We start from the raw sequence: 22,750 nt of genomic DNA, 5'->3' as shown, positions 1-22,750 counted from the left end.
TATAATGTATCATTCCGTAAGGGCTTGATATGTATAACTATATGACTTCCGTCCATAATACTTTAAATAAAAAGAGCATATAGTGCACTATATGCTCTTTTTTTTTAGGACCACTATAGTGGTCCTAAAATTCGAACAGAATTCAGTTAAAAATGAAATAGATCTGAATATTGTTGAAACGTTAGATTTGTATCATCTGAATTTTCACCTTGAAATATATTTTGATTCAAATAGTTTGTATGGTGTTTGTGCCATACGATTTATTAGTTGTTCCCTAGCTGGCGATAAACTGGCCCTTTTCCAATAGCCAGCGAAGAGTACCACACCAGACTATATGTAGTCACCTCTGCCCCCATTCGAGATCTGAAAATGCGGCCAAGCTTTTCTGTCCCGATTATGTGTGAACACCGACGGTGACTGCACAATAACTTTAGGGGTATATCCAGTCGTGTAGAATAATACGGAACAGTGTGTAGCCTGGAAAGAGGCTTGGGAAGTCTGGAGCACAAAAGCACTTGCCCCCGAAATAATCATCTGACCTTAAAACTGATCTCTGGCCATGAAATATTTTTTTCTGTTTCTACACGTCTTGTGAATTGAAATGTTTCAGAAGAGGTTAAATTTGGCGGTTTCGTATCTTTCCCATTAGATTTGAGTTTTATTGTGTTTTTTTTTGCTGGTAAGGGGTTGTTAGTTTATTAAACTATTCAAGGTTTGAATGAAGACTTTGGGTGGAGCTGATCTGGACGTAAACCCCTGCAAAACAGTACGTATATGTTCCTAAACCGAGCCTCTCTGTTCAGGCATACCAATTTGTTTTTGTTGAAGGTGCACATGTCAGAACCCAGTGTGGGTATTATCTTTCAACGGGCTAGGATTCAAAGCCCCTAATTTGCTCCATTATATATTTATCCTTAATTAAAGAGCCAGGGTTTTGGATCTTCCGACAGCTGGGGCGGATTGCACTTTTAAAATACCCCTTCAATTTATTTCTGATCACCGGAAAAAACCCGACTTTTATGATATTGGCGCGTCTGCAACATCGCCTGCACAACATCACTCTACAAACTCGTTTAGGTTCGACACGAAATAAGAGTGCGGCTATGATATTGGGGGGGGGGGGAGTAGGCTACTTGATCAGAATCCTCCACTGGCCTATAGTCTGTCAAGGAAATTTAAAATTAAATGTCTCAACATTTCGGAGTCTCATTTCTAAACGCTCCAGGTCCGGTATATACGTATCTTACTTTATTCAAAATTTTGCTATAACGTGCCTACACAGAACTAGCGACAGGCAGTACCATTCCACCCCACCCTTTAAAGCACCATCAATCATCCAACAATATACGCGGCATCCGTTTACGACAGGCGGTAAGCCGCTCCGTTCTTCGGTACAGATGGTCCACTACCAACCTATTGGACCCTGTATACCGCCGGCGCTCGATCACAACTTGAACCACTAAGATCGAACAATACTACATGTAGGTAGGTTGCTTTTGTTTGGACAAGTATCGTCACAGATTGTAACAATTTTCCCGGGGATATTAAAAGTACTGAAATCAAACTTAAAGAAGAAATAGGCATCTAAACTTTTACCCATTATAAGATCAAATGAAAAACAAACTTCCCTCGTTAATTGACATTAAATTACCCTGGTTGTAACGTTCCATTTTCGTAAGACTATTTGTAATTCACATAGTCACACTGTGAACCTGCTTCCAGAAAAAAAATGAGAAATCTAAGTAAACACACGTTGAAAATAGGCTAAAAATAGGTCATCACAATACAGCTTTACATAATACCGTATTATCCCTTTCCTAACAGTCGCACCACGAAGCGAAGTATTGTGTGCATAATGTTTACGGACGATCCGTCACTGCGTGGTGAACCCGATCAACCCAGTCCACTGGCCTTGTTCAGAAAGGCTCACACGCTGTCTAGAGAGAAGTTGTGTTCACTGACTCGACTGCCTCTTTAAAGTTGCCAATCGCAAGCGGGCACCATTCATTCATTTCGTTGTACAAAGTGCAAACAGATCAGCAGAAGTTTTTCAAAGGCAGCAAGAATTGTACTGTTTGTGTGTCCCGAATATAGGCCTACTTCACAACCGCAGGAGTGACTGTGGGTTTGGTCACATTGCTGTAGTTGTGGTGGTTGGTTGTTTTGGGGCCGATCGGTATCCATGATGGACGTGGACGCATCGCTGACACTTCTAGGTGGCTTCGGCCTGGTGCAGAGCCTCAACTTCCTGGTGTACCTCCTGTGTTCCGGTAGCTCGGGCTGGCTCCTCACCGGAGTCTCGTTCACCATCGGGGAGCCGGACGGCTACCGGTGCAGCCTGCCGCCTATCAACGGCACGGGAGTGGGAGACACCGTGTTCGCGGAGGAGTGTGAGCTGATTCACGAGGACGAGGAGGCAGGGAAGAACGTGACGACAGGGTGCCTGTATGGATGGGACTATGACTCGATACATGGGGAGACCAGTAGCGTCACTGATGTAAGTCAATTTGAACTATTTTAACATCGGTGGTCATATTACAATACCACCGGTTTTAAATATAACACTCCGGTGTTAAATCTAACACTTCTGTTTCGGAAGACGCTTTTTCTCCACGATTTTTGTTCGGGAGGAGTGAGATAAACTCCTAAATTTGGAACAGGCCTATTGAAAGTCCTAAAACGCAAGATACAAGAAAATGCAATGTAAGAAAACACTGGCGCATAAACCACCATTCCCGCAATCTCAAGTACTGCCAAAGTTGAGCGTGCTATATAATATCATCTGATTGTCAATCCTAAAGTTCTATAAATTCCCCTGAATCATGCACGAACACCTTTCAATGGATCGAACTTTGGACAGTCCCGTAAAAACTCCCGTTTTTACTACGGAATTTCATAACGTGTTTCAGTGTCTGGTAGAAAAACTCAGTGTATAGCAATTCAATTTCAGACTTTACTCTCGAATGTTGAAATATCTAGGACTCGATCTTTTGTTTTTCTGTGGGCTCAACAAACTGATTAAACTTGACCTGATTTTTTTTGCATGTCATTCTGTACCCTCTGATTGAAAACGGAAATACAACTTTGGGAAGCGTAGACTGATACAGAAAAACATGCAAAACAAAATCAGGCCAACTATTCTCACTCTTTAGCCAACAAAATTCTCCAAAATTTCCATGAGGCATGCAAAGACAAGGTCCTCAGTATTTCACCAGACAAGTTTGAGATCTCAATTCGATTTTAAGAGAAGACTTTTAAGCAACATTTTGCTCCTGAGGGTGAAGTCAAGTGCTTTCAATTTGAAGCCTAAGACTAGTATACGTGTCCAACTTTTTGAGGATATGGACCCTGGTGGCATGACTATGGAAATGTGTAGAAAAAGAGACTGGGTACCAGATGTTTCTTTTGACACAAGTGATTGAGGCAGTACTAAAGGGGTGTTGGAATGTTTTTATTATCATAAGTTTTAGGAATCTCATACGCAGTATTGAGAGTCCCAACATTTCCGACTAGGAGAAGGGCAGACAGAGATATAATTGAGTCAGTCACAAGTAGCTTTCAGTCAATTACGAGTCAACTCATCAATTGGGTCATGGGCAAAAGTGGTGGACAATAACAATTGCAGGAATGCATAAGATTGACTGTACGAAATTGAGTGACTAAGTACCGGTAATGTTGTAATTGACTTTAAAAGGCTTTCGATCTTACGATCTTACGGTGACTTGATTACAAGTCTCAGAAAAAGAGGAAACGTCTGATTCTCGAGTCATGATCTCCCTAGAAATAGCGGCGTAACTAGGGTTAAACCTGGGGGTGCACCAATTTTTGAGGGGGTGGGGGGGGGGGGGGCACTGATGGAAACATATTGTTGGTGTGCAATTCAAAATTTCAAATGGGTGGGGGCACCGGGGGTGGGGTGCCCCCCACTTGCCTCCCCCCGTAATTACGCGACTATACCTAGAAACCTTATTAGAAACCTTTCTCACTTCCACATTATTATCATAACGACAATGACATGCAATGCAAGCTACTCTCTTAATTCTGACGACTGAAATTTCAATCTATTAGATTGAATTCTCAATCTTTCACAGATTGCCGTGAGGGAACAATCTTTGCGGATTGACTGTCAATCTTTTTTTAGATTGACAATTTTCAATCCACAAACGAGTGGAATTTCAAACTATTAGATTGAAATTTTCAATCTATCTTCAATCGAATTTGGATTGAAAATATGTCAATCTAGACTGATGATTGAACTATTCAGTCTAAAAGAATGAAATTCTCAATCGTTTAAAGATCGAAAATTTCAATCCTATTGCTGGATTGACACACACGCACTCATGAACCCACCCACATGCACAAGTTGCACAATCCTTTTCTGTCTTTACTTTAATACATTGCTGCTTTAATTCAATACATGTACATGGTAATACATTCAATTAAAGTAATACATTTAGTTTAAGGACTCCATTAAGTTCAAGGACTCCATTAAGTGCAAGGAATGCAATTTCAAGGAATGCATTAAGTTCAAGGAATGCAAGTTCAACGAATGCATTAAGTTCAATACAGGTAATACATTAAGTTCAATGAATGCATTAATTCAAGGAATGCAATAAGTTCAGTTATATAAACAATGAAATTGAAGGAAGGCATTAAGTTCAAGGAATGCATTAGATTCGAGGAATACGTTAAATTCGAGGAATGCATTAAATCCAAGGAATTCATTTAGTTAAAATAAATACAAAACATGAAGTTCAAGGAATGCATAACATTCTAGGAATGCATAAAATTCGAGGAATGCATTAAATCCAAGGAATTCATTTAGCTCAATGAATGCATTAAATTCAATGAATTCATTAAATTCAATTAATTCATTAAGTTTAATGAATGCATGAGGTTCCGAGGAATGCATTAAGTTCAAGTGATGCATTAAGTTCAAGGAATGCATTAAATAAAAAAATGCACTAAGTTCAGGGGAATTAAAAAGCACTGAGTTTCCTTAATTATTGCAGTAACAATAACATTGTTAGAATTTTTAAATTTTCCACAAGGAAATAGGATGATTCCTATAGTTTTTTTATGTGTATGCCAGAGACACATGTAGTTGGGGTGACACTCAAAATGAGTCTCACACTTAGTTAAAAAGATAACTTGTGAGGGATTCCCTGAATTGACTCTTGATCCCAACGATAGTCTCAAGGAGAGAATTCCAGAGTCTGGTATAGTACGGTGTGAAAGGTCGCTGATGACGTGCAGTTCTGGGTACCACATGGCGTACACAGCAACGCAGCAATCTTGTGGGTATCGGAGGTTGGTGTTTCTCGCCGCAAGGGTGGGACATTTTGCTGCCTGGTGTATAATGGAGAGGCCAGCAAAGTCACATCGGAGTTGCAAAGGCTCCAGGGGGATGTCAGGGAACATTCTGAGACATTTCCTCTGCAGTGCATCGAGGGACCGGAGAACATACAAGGGGAGCTCTGTTCATATACTCCATAATGCTCCTCACACAGGCTGTGTACACTCAGGCAATTCAAGGTGGAGATAAATTTGATTCTATTGTTTACATCTACAAAACGTATACAAATCTTGGCTGGATGTTTGACTGAACACTTGTTCCAGGCTGTTCTTGGGTGACATCCCTGTAATGGTGCTCCGCCACTGAAGGTTGTCTCTGACCTTCTGTTTGGGACACCTTAAAAAGTATAAAAAAAAAAAAATTAGTTAATCCAACAAGACCTACAAGTACAAGTAAAAACCACTGGTGGTCATGTGCCTGTCTGTTTATGACATTTATCCATCACGTTATGGTGCTATTAAGAATACATAATACTGATGATTTAGATCAGCCATGCAGGACCTTTTTGAGAGATAATTTGTGGGAGTGAACTTCTGAGTGCAAGTAATTCGTCTATCAACCTTGCAATTTTTAATACCCAAAAAATAATTGTGCCAGATGGGCCGCGCCACTGTTGCAGCTTACTAAATCATGTACATTAAAGTTTCATTTTGTCATGGGATGCGCTGCGCATATGTAAATTGCTAATTAATGTGTGTAAATTTAAATATTAACTTTCTTGGTAAAAATAATTGTAAACATGTGTGTAAATTTCATTGTGATGTTCGGAATTTATCCACAGTAAAGACTGTACATGCTGTACATGGACGTCAGATGCATAGATGAATAACATGGAATATTTATTAGGCCTACCTTGAATTTACTGGTCTGAACACACTGAACAGCTCTCTGAACTTGGCTGGACCTCCACATAATTAACATGTTGTCTTCACGATGATAAAAATCATCCAGGTCATGGAGGAATGGTCACCAATCAGCCTGGGCTGAAACTAAAAAGAAACACAAAATGGTTAAAAAACAGATGACTAGGTAGGAAGAAGACCGTAGTCTTTGAAATCACCAAGGTTTCACCATGTACATAAATATAGCCTAGGCCTATGCAACTTTTGCATGCATGTACAGTACATGTATTGTATGCACATGCATGCACATATAGGCCTGCATGTACATGCATGTAGGCCTGGCCTACACTGCCTAAACCACTAAACATTTGCTAGCATAAGTACATGTTCGTTGTGAACACAAAGTTTTGAATCGATCAGGGCCGAGATGAACTTGGACCGAGTTGTCTCGGATATTATGTACGTAACCGGCATAGCGCATGACCGGGGAAACAACCAAGTCGCCCCAAATATGTTATGAAGAACAACGGACAAATATGATGGCTATCGTCATGATCGTTACGGCACTCATGCACTGACACTGTAATTGTAAACGCAATGCGAACATTATAAGAGTTACAACTACCATTAGGCCTACCGGACCAACTGCTTCGCTTCGGTCCGGTAGTTCGATTGCACACGCTAGTTTTCAATGAGCAGGGGTGATGGCTCAAATCCCAACCGCGCGGCTATTTTCATTTGTTTAGGCCTAGCTCCATTGCCTCCAACGTTAAACGCGGTTGACATGTCATTTGTCATGGTTGACGAAACCCGCACAGAAACAGAACTTTGCACGAATATATTTCAGTTATTTCGACAGGTCAGAATAACTTCAACGACTCGGGGGTTTGACTCTATAAGAAGCATAGTATTACTTTGAAATAGATAGAAGAAACGTACTTACATTGTTTGAAAAAGCTGATTCTTGTTCGCGAAACATCGGTACACCGACCAACAAAGATGGCAGACATGACAACGAGGCGGTTTGAGCATTGTCAAAATGCGCATGCGCGATCATAATAATGCAGCTTTTTGATTGGTTCAAGTTTTCAATCATCATAATAGATTGAAACTGCTTTCAATCTTTTCCACGATTGACTCGTAAATTCGGCGCAAGGCGTTATCCGTGATCGTTTTCAATCTAAATTCAATCTATAAGATTGGGAAAAAAATCAATCGCTTCAGAGATTGAAATTTTCAATCTTAAGAATTAAGAGAGTATACAATAATTAGACCTGTAATATAGCTACTCCAATACCATTCTGAATAATCCATAAAATACTGTCTGTCGCGTATTCAGCGGTGTACCCCGATATATTTTGCCTTCAATTTTGCGATTCTTTATTTGGGCGTATCGTATTTTGTTTTTTGTTTTTAGTTGGAGCTAGTTTGTGATCGCGCCATCCTCGCTGGCACCCTGACCTCCATCCATTTTGGCGGGGCCCTCGCTGGCTCCTACGTCCTTGGCCAACTATCGGATCTGTTCGGCAGACGCTTGATCGTGTTCGGCTCGGTGATAGCAGTGGTCGTCACTGGAACAGGTTTGAGTTTCACCTGGAGTTTCGGCCTGATGTGTTTTCTGCGATTCCTCAATGGCTGCTGTATACCGGTAAGTGCGCACCTAGGCATAAATAGGTCTTACTGAGGTACACTCTAAAAAGTCCTGTGTCAGAATTGATCCGGGTTCATTGGGCCTGACACTTTTCTGGGTCAAAATGACACTTTCCCGAGTCAAAATGACATTTTTTCCCGAGTCAAAAGACCCAGAGAATGAGTCAGAGAAGTGGCATTGTGACCCGGAAAAGTGTCATTCTGTTCCAGAAGAGTGTCATTTAGACCCGTAAAAGTATGATTTTGACCCAGAAAAGTATAATTTTGACCCGTGAATGTATCAGGCCAAATAGAACCCGGTTTCCGGTTAAAATCTGACCAGTGACTTTTTAGAGTGTGGTTCTTAAAACGCTCGCGCGTACAGGGATAGGCCACAGGCTTTATAGGGATAATAACAAATAAAGCAACAAGGCTACAATAAAACAGTGGGAAAAAAACGAAATTCATAGAGTCGTCGAAATACTTATCTGTATGGGCACAATTTTCGAATATTTTTTGAGAATTGCCAAATCCTAAAACGGGGCGAAGTAATTATTTCCACACTTAGACATGTATTGTGAAATTATTCTTGACGCTTGGAGTTTAGAATAACGAGACGCTCTTTTGTATCAACATTGATTCTGTAGCTCTTCATTTTTGTTATCGAATGGTTTCCAATACTTTCCATACACTTATAATCAGCAAAGAAGCTGAAGTTTGTCTTGTTAAGACATAAACGTCAGGTCCTCTTAATTTTCTGGAAGCTCAAATTATAACTACAGCTAAAGACTTCTGGTGACTTTTGTGGTCAGGTTTCTTCTTCAAAGGTTCTAAAACCCAAAAGGCTGGAAAGACCCTTACAAAAGTCAGGTACCCGAAGCATCAACTAACGAAATGGTAGATGTTTGCAGGGGTGTGTCAGGCCCGTCAATTTTTTTTTTATGTCCAATTGTTGCGGCAAGGCGGACTTATATAATTAATGCGGCACATTTCTTATGCATTTATTTCTTACAAGCTGATTTACCCGATCATAGATCGGGTAGGGCGTATTTGTGTTGGGGTTGAAAGTGTGGGGAGTTAAATGTAAATGGGGGATTTAGTTGAGAAGACATGTAGCTATAGAAAAGCAATTTACGGTGACGCGATCTGAGGCAATTTCTGACCACGTATGATTATAGTAAAACAACAGATCATCTTTTAAACATCATTTTCGAGTTTGGAGTCATTGAATCAGCTGTTCTGAGCAAAAGAATATTATAGTAGGCTACAATTTTTATTCGGGGAAGAAAAAGTGGGAGTAGGGAACCAAACGATATTCAGTGCCCGCTTTTAAATGTTGGGGTGGGGGTCCCCCGTCCCCCACCGATTGACGCCGCGCCCATGATAATTATGTACCATGGCATGTATAACTGTCTGTAAATTTTCCCGTTGGTCTGTTGCATTTTGTGAGGCAGTCGCGTTTGTTAATGTGGGAAAACTGAGTTGAAAGACTTACCGTATAGTACACAGGCGAAGGCTGATTATACTGTTTTGACAATAAATCATAATGGAATAAAACGTGAAGGTGGCATTTGCAATAGAAATGTTGAGTGTGTTACCATAAAATTACATAGTCTGAATCATGGAGGAAGGTCATTATGAAGGTACAGTATTGGACTCTTCAACAAACGTAAACTTGAACTTCTTACAATTTGCGAGACCTGCGAGGAAAAAGTCGATTTAACTATTTTATTCAAGTTGGCATGGTTCAACCATAATATAAGCAAGGCCAAACAGCCAACAACCGCCAATATTATTATTTATGCACTCTTTGTTATTCCAACCCAACATAGTTCAAAGATCACAATATTTGAAGCAATGCATCGATACCTCGTTGATTTACCCGATCATAGATCGGGTAGGGCGTAGAGTTGGGGATGAAAATGTGGGGAGATGAATGTAATTGGGGGATTTAGTTGAGAAGACATGCAGTTATAGAAAAGCAATTTCTGTGGTGCGATCTGAGGCAATTTCTGACCACTAAAACAATTTTTTTTTTTAGCAAAAGATCATCTTTTAAACATCATTTTCGAGTTTGGTGTCATTGAATCAGCTATTCTGAGTAATAGAATCATTATACATGTAGTAGCTACAATTTTTATTTGGGGAAGAAAAGTGGGGGGTGGGGACCCAAAAAGTCTCCACCGCTTTAAAATGGGGGGGGGGGGGGATGGAGGGGTTCCCCGTCCCCCACCGATTGACGCCCATGATAATTATGTACCATGGCAACAGTCTGTAAATGTTCCCGTTGGTCTGTTAAATTGGCATTTTGTGAGGCAGTGGCATTTGTGAGAAAACGTACTTGAAAGGCTTGCCGTAGTACACAGGCGAAGGCTGATTAAGAAGGTCATAATTAAGTTTCAGTATATTGGACTCTTCAACAAACGTAAACTTGAACGTCTTACAATTTGCGAGACTGTCTGCGAGGAACTTGTCGAGTCAACTGTTATTCAACTTGGGTCAACCATCTATATAAGAGCAAATTTTACTCGGCCTCCGAGAAATGTTTGCTCCTGAAACGATCTGAGACCGCGGTCTTTCGCGACGCCCAAATCGCTCCACGTCCGTGGAAAAATGTGGAGGGTGTCTTCCGCCGGATCGGACACATTTTCGTTGATTTTTTGTGTGACTGCGTTTAAGATCGCGATGTTTGAAGCAATGCATCGATCCTTCGTTGATCCCAGACAGGCCCCCGAAATTATAACGCAACACTGTGGCGGGCAGCGAACTCACAACGCTCAGCCTTGGTGGAAGCATGGAGCTGTATTAACACACGATGGAAGCAACAGAGCACTATACACGTCACTCACATGCTTGTGCTTCAAATCATGCAAATAGCGAGCACCGTAGACCCAACCTCGTTTCCAGGGTGTGGAGCAGGCTGCAGTACGCGTTGCCATCGACAGTTTTGCATAGCCCGGAAATACTACGCAGTGTAGACTTTCGATTGGTCAGACCGCGCAAGGCATACTTAATGTGTAGTCCTTCTGAGTATTCGTTGCACACGGCGCAGGGGCGGCAAGCGAAGCATATGAAAGAATAGGGGCACTTGGTGGCCACGCACCATGGAGAAAAAATATTTTACCAAGGTCACCCCATAACACAATTTGGTGAACGATTTTGCAGAACGGCTGAGTAGAACACGTAAACAAAACCCCTACGTTGACCTCGCTGACCTCGCACAGTCTAGACACGCAGAAAAGCCAGCACAGGGGGCGACCAGGCAGTCAACGTGAAAGCGCACACGACGGCAAATTCCTGCGAAAAAGGCAGTCACGAAAAATCGACGAAAAGGATCGCCGGTCCGTACGGGAAAATCAGGACGACCCGAAGTGTCCGACCCGGCGGAAGACACCCTCCGTATTTTTCCACGGACGTGGAGCGATTTTCGCACAGCGGGAGCCCGCGGTCTCGGATCCTTTCAGGAGCAAACATCGTCTCGGGGGCGAGTAAACTTCTCTCTTATATATATAGATAAGTTTCGGAGTGTCAGAGCAAGGGGTGGCGGGGGGGGGGGGGGGTTGACTTTCCTCTTGATTCGCGCCTGGGCTCTGGGGTACCGCAAGTTGAATATTCCACTAAACAACATTTGGTATTGGACCCTTGAAACGAAAACGGAATAACAATGGTTTGCACGCTATGAGAACCATTTTTTTCTATAAAGAGTGGGGAAAGGTCAAGGTAGAAATGTACTATCGACACTTTGAAAAATATACGACGATATTCTTCAGTTCTCGAATGTGTGCTTCTTGCTTGAAGGCTATTATATATTTTTTTCCGCTCTACATGTGCAATTCAGCAGGTGCGAAAATCCTTTTGTGCTGTGGAGGTCAAGGGGTTTTCGTGATGAATATGGAGCTAGGATTAGTAAAATCTGGCCTGCAACACTTTGCATTGTGAGCTTTGGCGCTTGTTATGATTAAATGGTTCTCTAATGCATCGCTAACGGGTTTCCAATCGAATTCGTTATTTCGGAGGAAGAAAATAAAAGGTTAAGGCTATGGCAATTGAATAGAGAGAAACAGACTTACCAGGCTTGAGCTTCGGGGAGAAAATTACTTTATTCTATTAAAGTTGCATTCCCTGTGGTATTTTTGAGTTTTATCCCCCAAAAATATATTCCTTCTCTAAATTGCCTGTTTTTCTAGCACGACAAAAGGTATTCACTTTTTTTATGAGACATCGCCCCAACAAATCTGCCCATGTTTAGTTATTGAATAATTACTTTACAGTTTCAATTAGGCCATTTGCGAGTGGCCTTTACCTTTGGGATTTAAATTTGAAAAACATCTGGTTCACTGACTTGTTGAGAATGCTTGGCACATTTTAACTTCGAATTCTCCAGATCAAAGACACTGTTGCTAATCACATGATTCAGGGCAAGCTCTTGCATAGTTACGTAAGAGACGCTCAGCACCAATACATTGTTCACAATGGGTGAGAATGGCACAAAGACACCAGCAGAGCTGGGGTTGCTAGCGCAAGGCTTGCCCCGAATCACGTGATATAGTAACAATCTCTTTGGTCTGGAGAATAAGCCATTTGCGAGTAACCTATACCCTTTGGGATTTACATTTGAAAAACGTCTGGTACAATGACTTGCTCAGAATGCTTGGCACATTTTAACCTCGAATTCTCCAGACCAAAGACACTGTTGCTAATCACAAGATTCGGGGCAAGCTCTTGCATAGTTACGTAAGAGACGCTCAGCACCAATACATCGTTCACAATGGGTGAGAATGGCACAAAGACACCAGACCATGCCGGAGCTGGGGGTTGCTAGCATAAGGCTTGCCCCGAATCACGTGATATAGTAACATTCTCTTTGGTCGAGAGAATGCTAGGTTAAAACGTGCAAAGAATTGTATTAAGTCAGCGTTCCAGATTTTATTCAAATTTAACTCGCAAATGGCTTATTCAAACGTGCAAAGCACTGGATGTAGTCAGCGTTCCAGATTGCATTAAAATTTAATTTGCAAATGGCTTATTATTGACTACCAGACAATAATGTGTTCCCGCGGGGTAGGCTGTTTCCCGCCCCACATTCACTATCGATAATGTACGGACCGGGAGCCAGTCTGCTCGCAAAGCCGAACTATTTGTGCCTAATATAGCTGTCCAGAAAAAAGGACAACAAAGAAAAAGAAAGGCGTTTTTTTGGCTTTTACAAAACATGTAGGCTAAGTTGAAAAAGAAACCACAACTTGGCAAGGCTTGAAGCAAGCTCAGTATCGTCGTGAGAACTGGTTTAATCCGGGAACCTGTAATAATATCAGGCAATTACATTTTGTTTTTACGAATTTGTGTTAAAATGAGCTATACGATATCCTGTTCCACTGCCAAAGATCGGTGCCTCCTATTGACCCGGAAAGTGCACTGTTTGCGTGGACGGGTATGAAGGAGGTATGTGCAACCTACGGCATTGGCATCACGAAAGCGTGTGAAGGACTCTTTGCTGCATGCTCCAGGCGCGCTGTTTACCGCTTTTATCGATATACCAGTGCACACCGGGCAGGATGGCGCAAACGGTCTTTCAGTAGGCCTATATCGACTCTCTTTTTTCATATTCAGCCTTAAGAGATACTTATGCATGAAGTACATAATGTAATGAATATGGGTTAGGCCTATTCTATAAATTAGGGGCCACTTTTTTTTCCTGTACCTGTTACGCCTCAACACGTGCCGTTTACGCTTGAACTTGTTTTGAATGATACTTGGGCTGCAGATAAAAAAAAATATCAGAGGTGAAAATGGAATGTCACACTTGGGCCACTAAAGCTATAGAGTGACCCATATTTAAAGTTTCCCTGAGACTTTGATTCCAATGTTTTACCATGGAAAAAAAGTTGAATACATGGACGAGGGTCTGGATATATTTGCGCTCACAGAACAGAAACGCTGCACAAACATGAGAGTAGCATATAAAAACTCATCTCACCCTTAAATAATCCAACAGGTTTTTTTGGACACCGCGCGACGCAAATGACTTTGGTCCCCATTACAAAACCAATCGGTTGTTTTTGTTGTAATTGCAGGGTTTGCTTACAGTGTCGTACGTTCGTCAGATAGAGATGTTCACGCCGAATCGCCGTGTGCGGGCGCAACTCTGCAGTGAGATGGCCTGGGTTATCGGCATCTGTTTGCTGTCTCCGATGGCTTATCTCCTGCCGAACTGGCGAGATTTCCAGCTGACCATATCTCTGCTCTGCATTCCTCTGATCCCCCTAGTTTGGTAACTATCTGTCCAATTCGGAGCCCAAACAGTGCTGGTGTGTTATAATGGCAGCCATTTGTATTGATTATTTTGTGGCAGCGATGAGTCTTACATTGTCAGGAGTATGGTACACAAATAAGACGTCTTCTGCGCATAGTCATAATAGTCTAGACTCAACACTGCTCTTGTTGGTTGAGGGCGCTTAAAGATGAGTCTGACGTACCAAATATTACGTGTATCGCCCCTATTGGTGCAATGTACGAGCGCATGCTCTCTGGAGAAAAAACATTTCAAGATAGCTTCTCCATTAAGGGGCAGAACTTGATATTCAACAAAGTCCATACTATAAAAATCTACCGTTCAGAAATCAAAAGGAGACAACCAGGAGTTAAATTATTACTGGCAAAATATTTACCTATTTTTTATCAGCTTAGAAAAGTTTAGAACAACCCAGTGCCCTTAAACATACTCCAATACCGTTAAATAATGCTTTGCTATTTTCTGGCATGTCAGGCTATAACTACTGTTCTCGTTGATATGAAGGTTCTCATTCGAATCCATCCGATGGTTGGTCCTGAAGGGCAGGGTGGAGGAAGCCGAGGAGATCCTCCAGAGGATCGCCAAGTCCAAGAACATCTCTCACACTGGCTACTTCCTCCTGGACCAGCAAGACCCGGACCTGCAGAATGGCAATCAGCCATCTAAGGTGGACGCCATCGAACTGGAAACCAAGCCCGCCCTAGAAAACGAGGGCTCCAACCCGGAGAAACCGCCACTTGAAGACCAGGACAGTGTGCCCGCTGTGGATGATTCCAAGCGGCAGTCACCCGGATCTAAGACGAATAAGGCCACCATCTTGGATTTGTTCAAGACGCGAGCTTTGATCATGCAGACACTGTTCGTGTTTTTCTGCTGGTAAGCATCGTTGCGACGTTGGTATGTTAATATCAAGAACATTGTATTGTTTTGGGATAATGCTGAGTATTATGAGATCAAGGATGAATCTACTAGAAAAAAATTATGGAGGATATGATCATGATATTGAGGACGATAACCTTGATAGGTATGACGATGACCGAATGAAGATGTAAAGATGTGGCAGAAATGTATCACTTCGAATGCTAAATCTACTTTTGCAGGTTTGCAAGCAGCGTGGTGTACTACGGCTTCTTTATCAACGCCGGTAACCTTGTTGGGAACAAGTATCTCAACTTCTTTCTGATATCGCTGACAGAGGCTCCATGCTACATCATCAATTACTTCGTCATGACAAGGTGTGTAGTCAGTTATTGGCAAAGAGGCTTCTTTATGTTTATAAAAAGGTACCCGATTTTAAAACTGTTTTGAAATCTTTTACTGTGTTGCCCACTTAGCGATCAACACTAGCTTCTATGAAGAAGACGCAAAGGCAAGTTCTTAGAGGTCTAAATTCCAGCTTTGTTGAAGCTGAATCCCACTGTAGCAAGCCCATTTCGAAAACTATGACTTCGGCTTTGGCTCCATGGTCAAGCTTCTTCTTGTTTTCTGTTCGTAGAGACTTTGACTCAATGTGTGGAATTTTCTCCTGCCGGAACTTGGAATCCTAAGTTAGAAACCAATTTTAACAGTACTACTATTTGCTTCTAACATTAAAGGCCATTGGCGAAGCCAAACTTGCCAAAGACAACTTGGGAAATGCCCCAGAAATTTGCCAAAATTCCCCTGAAAAAAAAATGACCTTCGAAACGGAAACCTTTAGAAATCCACAAACTCTTCCTTTTTTTGTGCATTGTATTTCCTGCAGGCTCGGCCGTCGGCGACCACTTATATTCTACTATCTTGTCAGTGGTGTGGCTTGTGTGGTGACAGGTGTAATACCTGCAGAAACGGGTAATTCAACTACAGAATTTACGGACAAGGAAATCCCTTGTTACCCCCTAAGTATCATGTAATGGTCTTGTGACAAAATGCAGGATGGCCACTTTTGGGAAATTATGGCTACTTTTCGCCGACATCCCGACGGTGATTTTTTTCTGTGGCCTTTTAAGTCCACCTATACCATACAAGAGTGCTTTATCATATTTCTCTTACACTGCGGACAATTTACTGGAACATCGAGTCACAAAGAATAGGTGAATGATTGAAGACTATGTTAACCTGCAATCATCCTAACATGTCAGGGCTAGAGACCGAAGAAGGTTGCAGAAAAAAATTAGGCTGTGTATTCTTTGACATTGGCATTGGTTGTATCTTTATAATTAGACACTACTTACTTTAAACCGCAGTTTTGGCAGTGTTGAAAGTTTAACGGCTGCCAGCCCTTGTGGCCAACCGTCAGTGACCGGAATTGTAGCACTGACTGTATTCGGGTTTCAGTCAAGACGTTCCTGTTAGCTTTTTAAAGGGATTTCCGATTACTACCCTTAACTGTGTTCAACGAATAGTGGAAATATTCAATTGGCTACTACATAATTAATGGCCTCGGCCAAGGAGTGTGCTGGTTGATTGGTCGGTGTGTCTTGATTGGTTGATTGGTTGGTGTGTCTGTTAAGAAGATAACTCAAAAAGCTATGGACGGATTGGCATGAAAATCTTTAAAGGGGTACAAAGTACAAATCAATTAGATTTTGGAAGTGATCCGGATCTGGGTCTGGATCCAGGATTTTTTTGTAAGGAATTTTCCACCATTTATGCGAGTATTTCTTTCGGGTGTAAAGACAACATGGCGGGGATATGTTTAGCTTGGTGGAGGTTTGTGGTCTCTGAGTGCTTTCTAGTTTATATGTAATTTGTCGATATTACATTGAAACTTTTTATCCCTTGAAATTGTGTATCCTGCAGAATGCACATTATACTAAGCACTGTCATGTCAAGGAAAAGCGTCCATGTAAAGAACTCTATAACGTTTGTATGTTTCTGCAGCTGACGGTACCGACCTCACCGTGGTCATTCTGGTCATTGCTTTGATTGGCAAGTTGTTTGCATCAGCAGCCTTTGATGTACTGTACCTTGCAACGGCAGAAATTTTCCCCACCATTCTAAGGTAAATTACGGGAATTTTAGATCAACTAATTGTGTCTAGCAGCATTTTAGGCCAAGTGCCTTAATGACATTACTGTTGACGCAATATGAGGGCGTTCTTTGGTATGGGTAAACTCTTTTGTAGGCATTTACCAATTTCACCCAAACATAGTGACTCCTATTGTGGCAGCAATATCTGAAAAAGGCTAAAAACAACCAACATGATTAACAGTTCAAATGCTGGGAAACCAATCACAATTTTTCTATACCCCACCCATATACAGGGTGAGTAAAAACAAAAAAGTCCCTTTGAATATTGACCCGAGTCAGCTATGCCCACGATACAGACCTTTATTTGTGGCTACCCCGAAGCAATACCAACACAATGTTCAGAAAAGGTATTTTACTATCAACTTAATGGTAACGGGCCTTAGGACAATAAAGGAAATAAATGGAATTACAGAACAGGACTTTATTTAATGGAGTTACATTTACTGACCTTGAACTGAATTACAGATAAGATTCACATTTTCACTCTCGACCCTCCACTCGTCAGTCATTCAGATCAATAGTATGCCCGTGTCCTCATGTCGGCAATAGCTCTGCGGACCATCCATGTTCGTCTGAGGTCAACAGTAATTTGTTGGCGAAGTTCCTGCAGAGTGTTTAACACAAAGCGGTACACCCGGTCCTTGAGGTACCCACACAGGAAACAACAATCGAATGGGGATAAGATCTGGCGATCTTGGCGCCTCTTGTTAATGTTCAGATTCTTGTTTGCTTCACTGAATAACGTTAAGTAGGCCTACCCCTTAGACATATTGTGCTGGTAGTGTTTTGGGTAGTCACAAAGGAAGGCATGTATCCTTAGCATGCATGGATGAATATCAGTGAAACTTTTACTGACCGTGGTCAATACTTATTTATTTATTTATTTATTTATTTATTTCGTGTTATTTTACCAGGGTAGCCCCATCAGTTGTCAATGAACTGTTCTCCCTGGCGGCCCTGGAATACCCAGACCAAATGTTGGCTGAAGAGAAAAACTGCTTACCCTTTCCGTTTTTGTGAGAGACAGAAACATATCCAAAGGAGCATTTTGTTTTACTCACCCTGTATAGATACATTCAAGACCAATCCCAGCACCTATCGCTGTACAATTTATGTGCCGCCCTCAGTGGCGAAAGTATTGTGCCAGCCGGCTGTTGTAGAAAGCAACTGCCCCAGTACGGATGATCCTAACAATAGATTGCACGATGCTATTTCGTTAGTGTAGCCTACAGCTGGCTATAGCGTGCTCCGATTAGTCTATACATGATAACCAACGTCTTTATACAAGTTCAGAGTTGCAATTCTACTTTCACCACGTGGCAGCAGGCTATTTGTGCACATTCATGTAGTGGGTAAATCATGACTTTGTAGCGGCTAAACAGACCCCATATTCTTTCGTACCATGCAGCTATATTGAGGTTTTTAATTAAGACTTTTTGGTAAAGACACTCTTTCATTTTTGGACCATTAAACTTGGTACAGGAGCGCTGCAGTGGGAGCTGCGTCCGTGGTGAGCCGAGCCGGAGGTATGGTGGCACCGTTCATAGTTTATCTGGTAAGTTGAAATGTAAAACACCAGATAATACGGGAAAGAAATACAGCGGAGAAGCAGGAATGTTAGGTGGTTGTACAGCAGTATACAGTTGACGTATAAGTAACCATTAAACTTTATTTGTCCTCAACAGAATGTGATCCACAATTCCATCCCAATGATCGTGTTCGGTGTGGTGTCTCTAGTGGCCGGGTTGCTGGTCCTTCCCCTGCCTGAGACCAACAACCGAGCCCTGCCGGAGACGCTAGATGACGGGGCCAAACTTACCTCTAAAGAGCCAACAGAGGATGATGCTTCACCCGCGGAAGTCTAAAAAAGCCAGTTCAGCGGACAACGTGGATTGGTCCATAAGGGCGACGCGATGGTTGCCGCCATAATGCGTTCTGTAAATAATGGTCGGACGCGACCAGTTTTTACTGGTTTTTACGTGTGTAGTATGTTCCCTCTTGGCGACGCGCAAAGTTTTGTTTTTTTGTTTTTTTTGTTGATTTCATGCCGGCAACTTATTCAAGTGATGCAATCGCAATTCATGAATACTTCATGAGCATCTGGAATACCAAAGGCAAACGTCCCTGGCCACTCCACCCAATTCGTGTCACGGCCTTTCCCGATTAGTTTTGAATTCCAAAGTCACGGCGGCCTGGTAAAACGGCTAAGTAATGGCGGAAACATTGTGCCAGATATTGTTAAAATTAACGGAGCAGAGGCCTCAGTAATACATTCGCCATGCTGGGGTGTCTCCGTGACTCATGAGCGTACTCACCGATTCGGTGATGTGACTGGTCTACATTATTATAAAGAAACAAAAGACATTAAAACCTCCAACCATCGGATGGCAGGGGTAGGTGTGATGTCTTTTGTATATTGACATGGGGCCGGACTTTTCCCCAGCTTTGGGCACTGTTCCCTTCCTAATAAAAAAAATATACCACTTGTAACACGATGGCTATTTTGGATATGCAAAGAAAAACGTTTCCAAACAGTTCATATTTTATTATCAAGCTTATCATTCTTTTTTTTTTGTATAATATTTACATCTACAAACGTAGCAAGGACACATGGTAAGTACGGCGTAAGTAATTATGATGTACGCCACCATATACAATTATTGTGAAAGGTTTTTGTACCCCGATTTCGTTTTGCGGGTGCCGCCGACAATGTTTGACTTTTTTTTCTCAAGCAAATGACTATAACCAGCTACAAAGCATTATAAACATACAATGTACAGTATTTTAACTTCTATTAACCGATATTTATAAATTGTAAAGATCAAGCATGCAGCTTGTAATCAATGTATTCGAATTTTGTCTGTCTGCGCCTTAAATTGGACTGAATCAGTCAAGCATTAGTCAAGAATTAAAGTACAATATTGAGTTCTTATAGGCCACCTGCATTGGGAAACAGGATATATGTGACGTGTACTTTTCGTACAGAGTATTGCATTGCAACTTAAATCATAATGTTACCAAAATTAAGACTTACAAAACTTAATTTACGCAGATATGGGACGAAATTACAGTGTGGATGATATCCTACATGACACCAAATGCTGACGTCAAATCAGGCAGTCCACATGTCTCAATTGGGTAGGATAGAAATCAGCACCCTCATTTCGTGGAGTGCCATGGCCTAGTGGTCTAGGGCGTTGAATTCGTGGTCCACGGGTATATCTGCATGTTGTGGGTTCGAGCCCAGCCTGGGGCGGGCATAATGGGTAGAGGCATTATTAATGCCTTGCTTTGGACTAGTTACCTATCTCAACCCTATTCATACCGTGAGGAGATCAGATTATCTCGTCTTGTTTCAGTGTGAGGGGCTGGTCCGGTCTGCATGATTTTGTTCTGGTCTTTAATCGGTTTCAAAGCATTGTTATGTGAAACGTATTTGTTACCACGGCAACCGAATTGAAAAGTTTGGTCTGTTTTACAACAATTGTTGAGATGTACAAGTTTTGTTTTGCAAAGAAACCCCCATGTTTTCTGTTCTCTCACCTGGTAGGCTAAGTATTCACTTCAGACAAAATGGCTGGTCACATGATTTATTGCAATGCATTCTGGGAATCCATGATCTTCAATGTAGACCGTGTATTTAATATTTAAGTATTACTTTTACAGCAAGTTTAATATTAAATTGCTTATACACACGATAAACATGTGTGGGATATTATAGGTTTGATACCGCAGTTAAACATTTTACGAAGAAAATTTATATTTTTGAAATAACCAAGACGTTAAAATTTCAAGAGTGACAAAGCAATGTAAAATTTGAGTAGAAAACTTTGCATTTCTCAGAAAAACAGTAGGTTTCTCTTTTATGTTAAAACCACGATGTAAAAAGTGGAAATGTAAATAAACAGTTAGATTTCCTAAGGTGTAACCTTAAATTCTTTGATACATGCAGATTTAAAACAGGCAGCTTTCTATGTACAGATTCATTATACGCTTAGTTTGTATGATTATTTACTCATTTGATTACTCACCCAATGCTGCAGGCAAAGTTGGAAAGACGTGTATCTAGATTTGCTTTTAAAGGCGATTAAATTTTCTTAGCAATACTGTTTTTCTGCAACTTCTCTTCCTAAATGTATGAAACCTATTTGATATTCGCATTCTATGTAATTTTTTTATTGGAAAAGGGCACTTCTTTAAACCTTTAAAACGGAGAACGGAGGGCGCTGTTGCATGTCATTTCAGGAAGACACTGTTCAGTTTAGGACTTTTCTGTTCAAATGAACCCCAAATTTGCTTATTGGAAATGTTTTGGGGAAAGGTTTGCTAATTGGCTTACTGCCATGCACTAACCCAACAACGAATCATCAAATGAAATACATTTTTACGACCGCAAACTATCCAAAGTTCTAGTAACATTTTTGTGCTGAAATAGCTGTAACACTGAGGTTTTTGTATGCCCGATATGACATCACAGTTTCTCTTATGAAAATGGAAATTCGCATCAGCATAAAAAATCAAAATCTAAATACCCCTGAAAATGACAAAACGAAAATTGAATATAAGGTTGAAATGGGACACAAAGGTGCATTTTCAAAGACGGCATTAAAATAACTTGTATTGAATGGGCCCTTTAGAATCATGTTTTAACGGCAACTAAAGTCATGTTTTAACTAAATATATATAGGCCTGAACAGCATTTCTACATATATTTGTGATAACTTAAAAAATTAGAAGCATGTTACTGTTGTAAAATACACAACTGTTTTGTTAAGCTTTGCATAATAAATTTCATAGGCATATTCTGTACTACAATTTGATAAAATGTTCTTACTATTATAAAGGTATGTACAGTAGGTTTCACTTTCTGATCGTGGCATTGTCCATACAGGGTGAGTCAAACGGAAAGTGACCAGGATTAATTCATTTTAAAAAAGCTGGTTATTCCACTCGTGAAAAAAAAAGCTTCAAATGACCTCGAAAGCTGCGGCCAAAATGTAGACCTGTTGTAGCCCATAATCCCATAAGTCATGTACATGATGTAAATGTCTGCTCTTATAAAGCACAACTACTCACGAGGTCATGACTGTCAATTAAAAAAAGATTCCCATTTGTTGAACGTCACTTGGTGCATGGAGCGTTTTATAGCCTGTGGAACACCCAATTTGTGTGCAGTTCTTTGCCAGCCCCAATGCAAAATTCGCGACCTCGATAGTAGTGTTTTCAGAACAAACATTTGGTTTTGACTCCAGTGATCCAATTTTCCAAGACTGCAATAAATTGGTAGCTGGTCAGTGGAGACCTTTGAACCTGTCGCAATTCAGGATCATGAACCCGAGACACGTGTTGTTGCGATGGCCTAAGGGACAATTGATTGATTGCCACAAAAGGCATGTGATGACGTTTGTTACTAACCAACCAACCAAGGGAGAGGCACAATGATTTCTTGAGCTGCTTTCCTTAGCTAAAGAAGAAGAAGTACTGTAATTATTGTCCATGGTATCAGAAGTTAGGCCTATGCACGTGTCAGTATAAAAATACACCATTTTTACAGCTGTCCATGGAATGCTAAATGTTTTTCAGCTGTCCACCGAGTGACAACCTGAAATTACACACAGA

At 41.2% G+C, this 22,750-nt stretch overlaps 1 protein-coding gene and 1 long non-coding RNA gene across 2 annotated transcripts; one reads left to right on the top strand and one right to left on the bottom strand.

The window, feature by feature from the left end:
- The first annotated feature begins 1,669 nt into the window (after positions 1-1,669).
- Positions 1,670-22,255, top strand: LOC119719408 (organic cation transporter protein-like). The gene is made up of 9 exons (XM_038188852.1): positions 1,670-2,497; positions 7,616-7,846; positions 13,902-14,098; positions 14,624-14,995; positions 15,220-15,354; positions 15,864-15,949; positions 16,982-17,102; positions 18,614-18,686; positions 18,817-22,255. The coding sequence occupies exons 1-9, from the start codon at positions 2,183-2,185 to the stop codon at positions 18,994-18,996; spliced, it is 1,710 nt and encodes a 569-aa protein (XP_038044780.1). The 5' UTR covers positions 1,670-2,182; the 3' UTR covers positions 18,997-22,255.
- On the bottom strand, positions 4,367-7,620 carry LOC119719411. Its single transcript, XR_005269924.1, has 3 exons — positions 7,142-7,620; positions 6,209-6,345; positions 4,367-5,692 (listed from the first exon to the last, which is right to left on the bottom strand). It is a non-coding gene; the product is annotated as an uncharacterized LOC119719411 (long non-coding RNA).
- Positions 22,256-22,750: the final 495 nt, after the last annotated feature.

The sequence above is a fragment of the Patiria miniata genome, unplaced genomic scaffold, assembly GCF_015706575.1.
Source record: "Patiria miniata isolate m_02_andy unplaced genomic scaffold, ASM1570657v1 HiC_scaffold_8, whole genome shotgun sequence".
Classification (NCBI taxonomy): Eukaryota; Metazoa; Echinodermata; class Asteroidea; order Valvatida; family Asterinidae; genus Patiria; species Patiria miniata.
The sequence above is the reverse complement of the archived record's forward strand: the minus strand, read 5'-3'. Positions and strand labels throughout refer to the sequence as shown.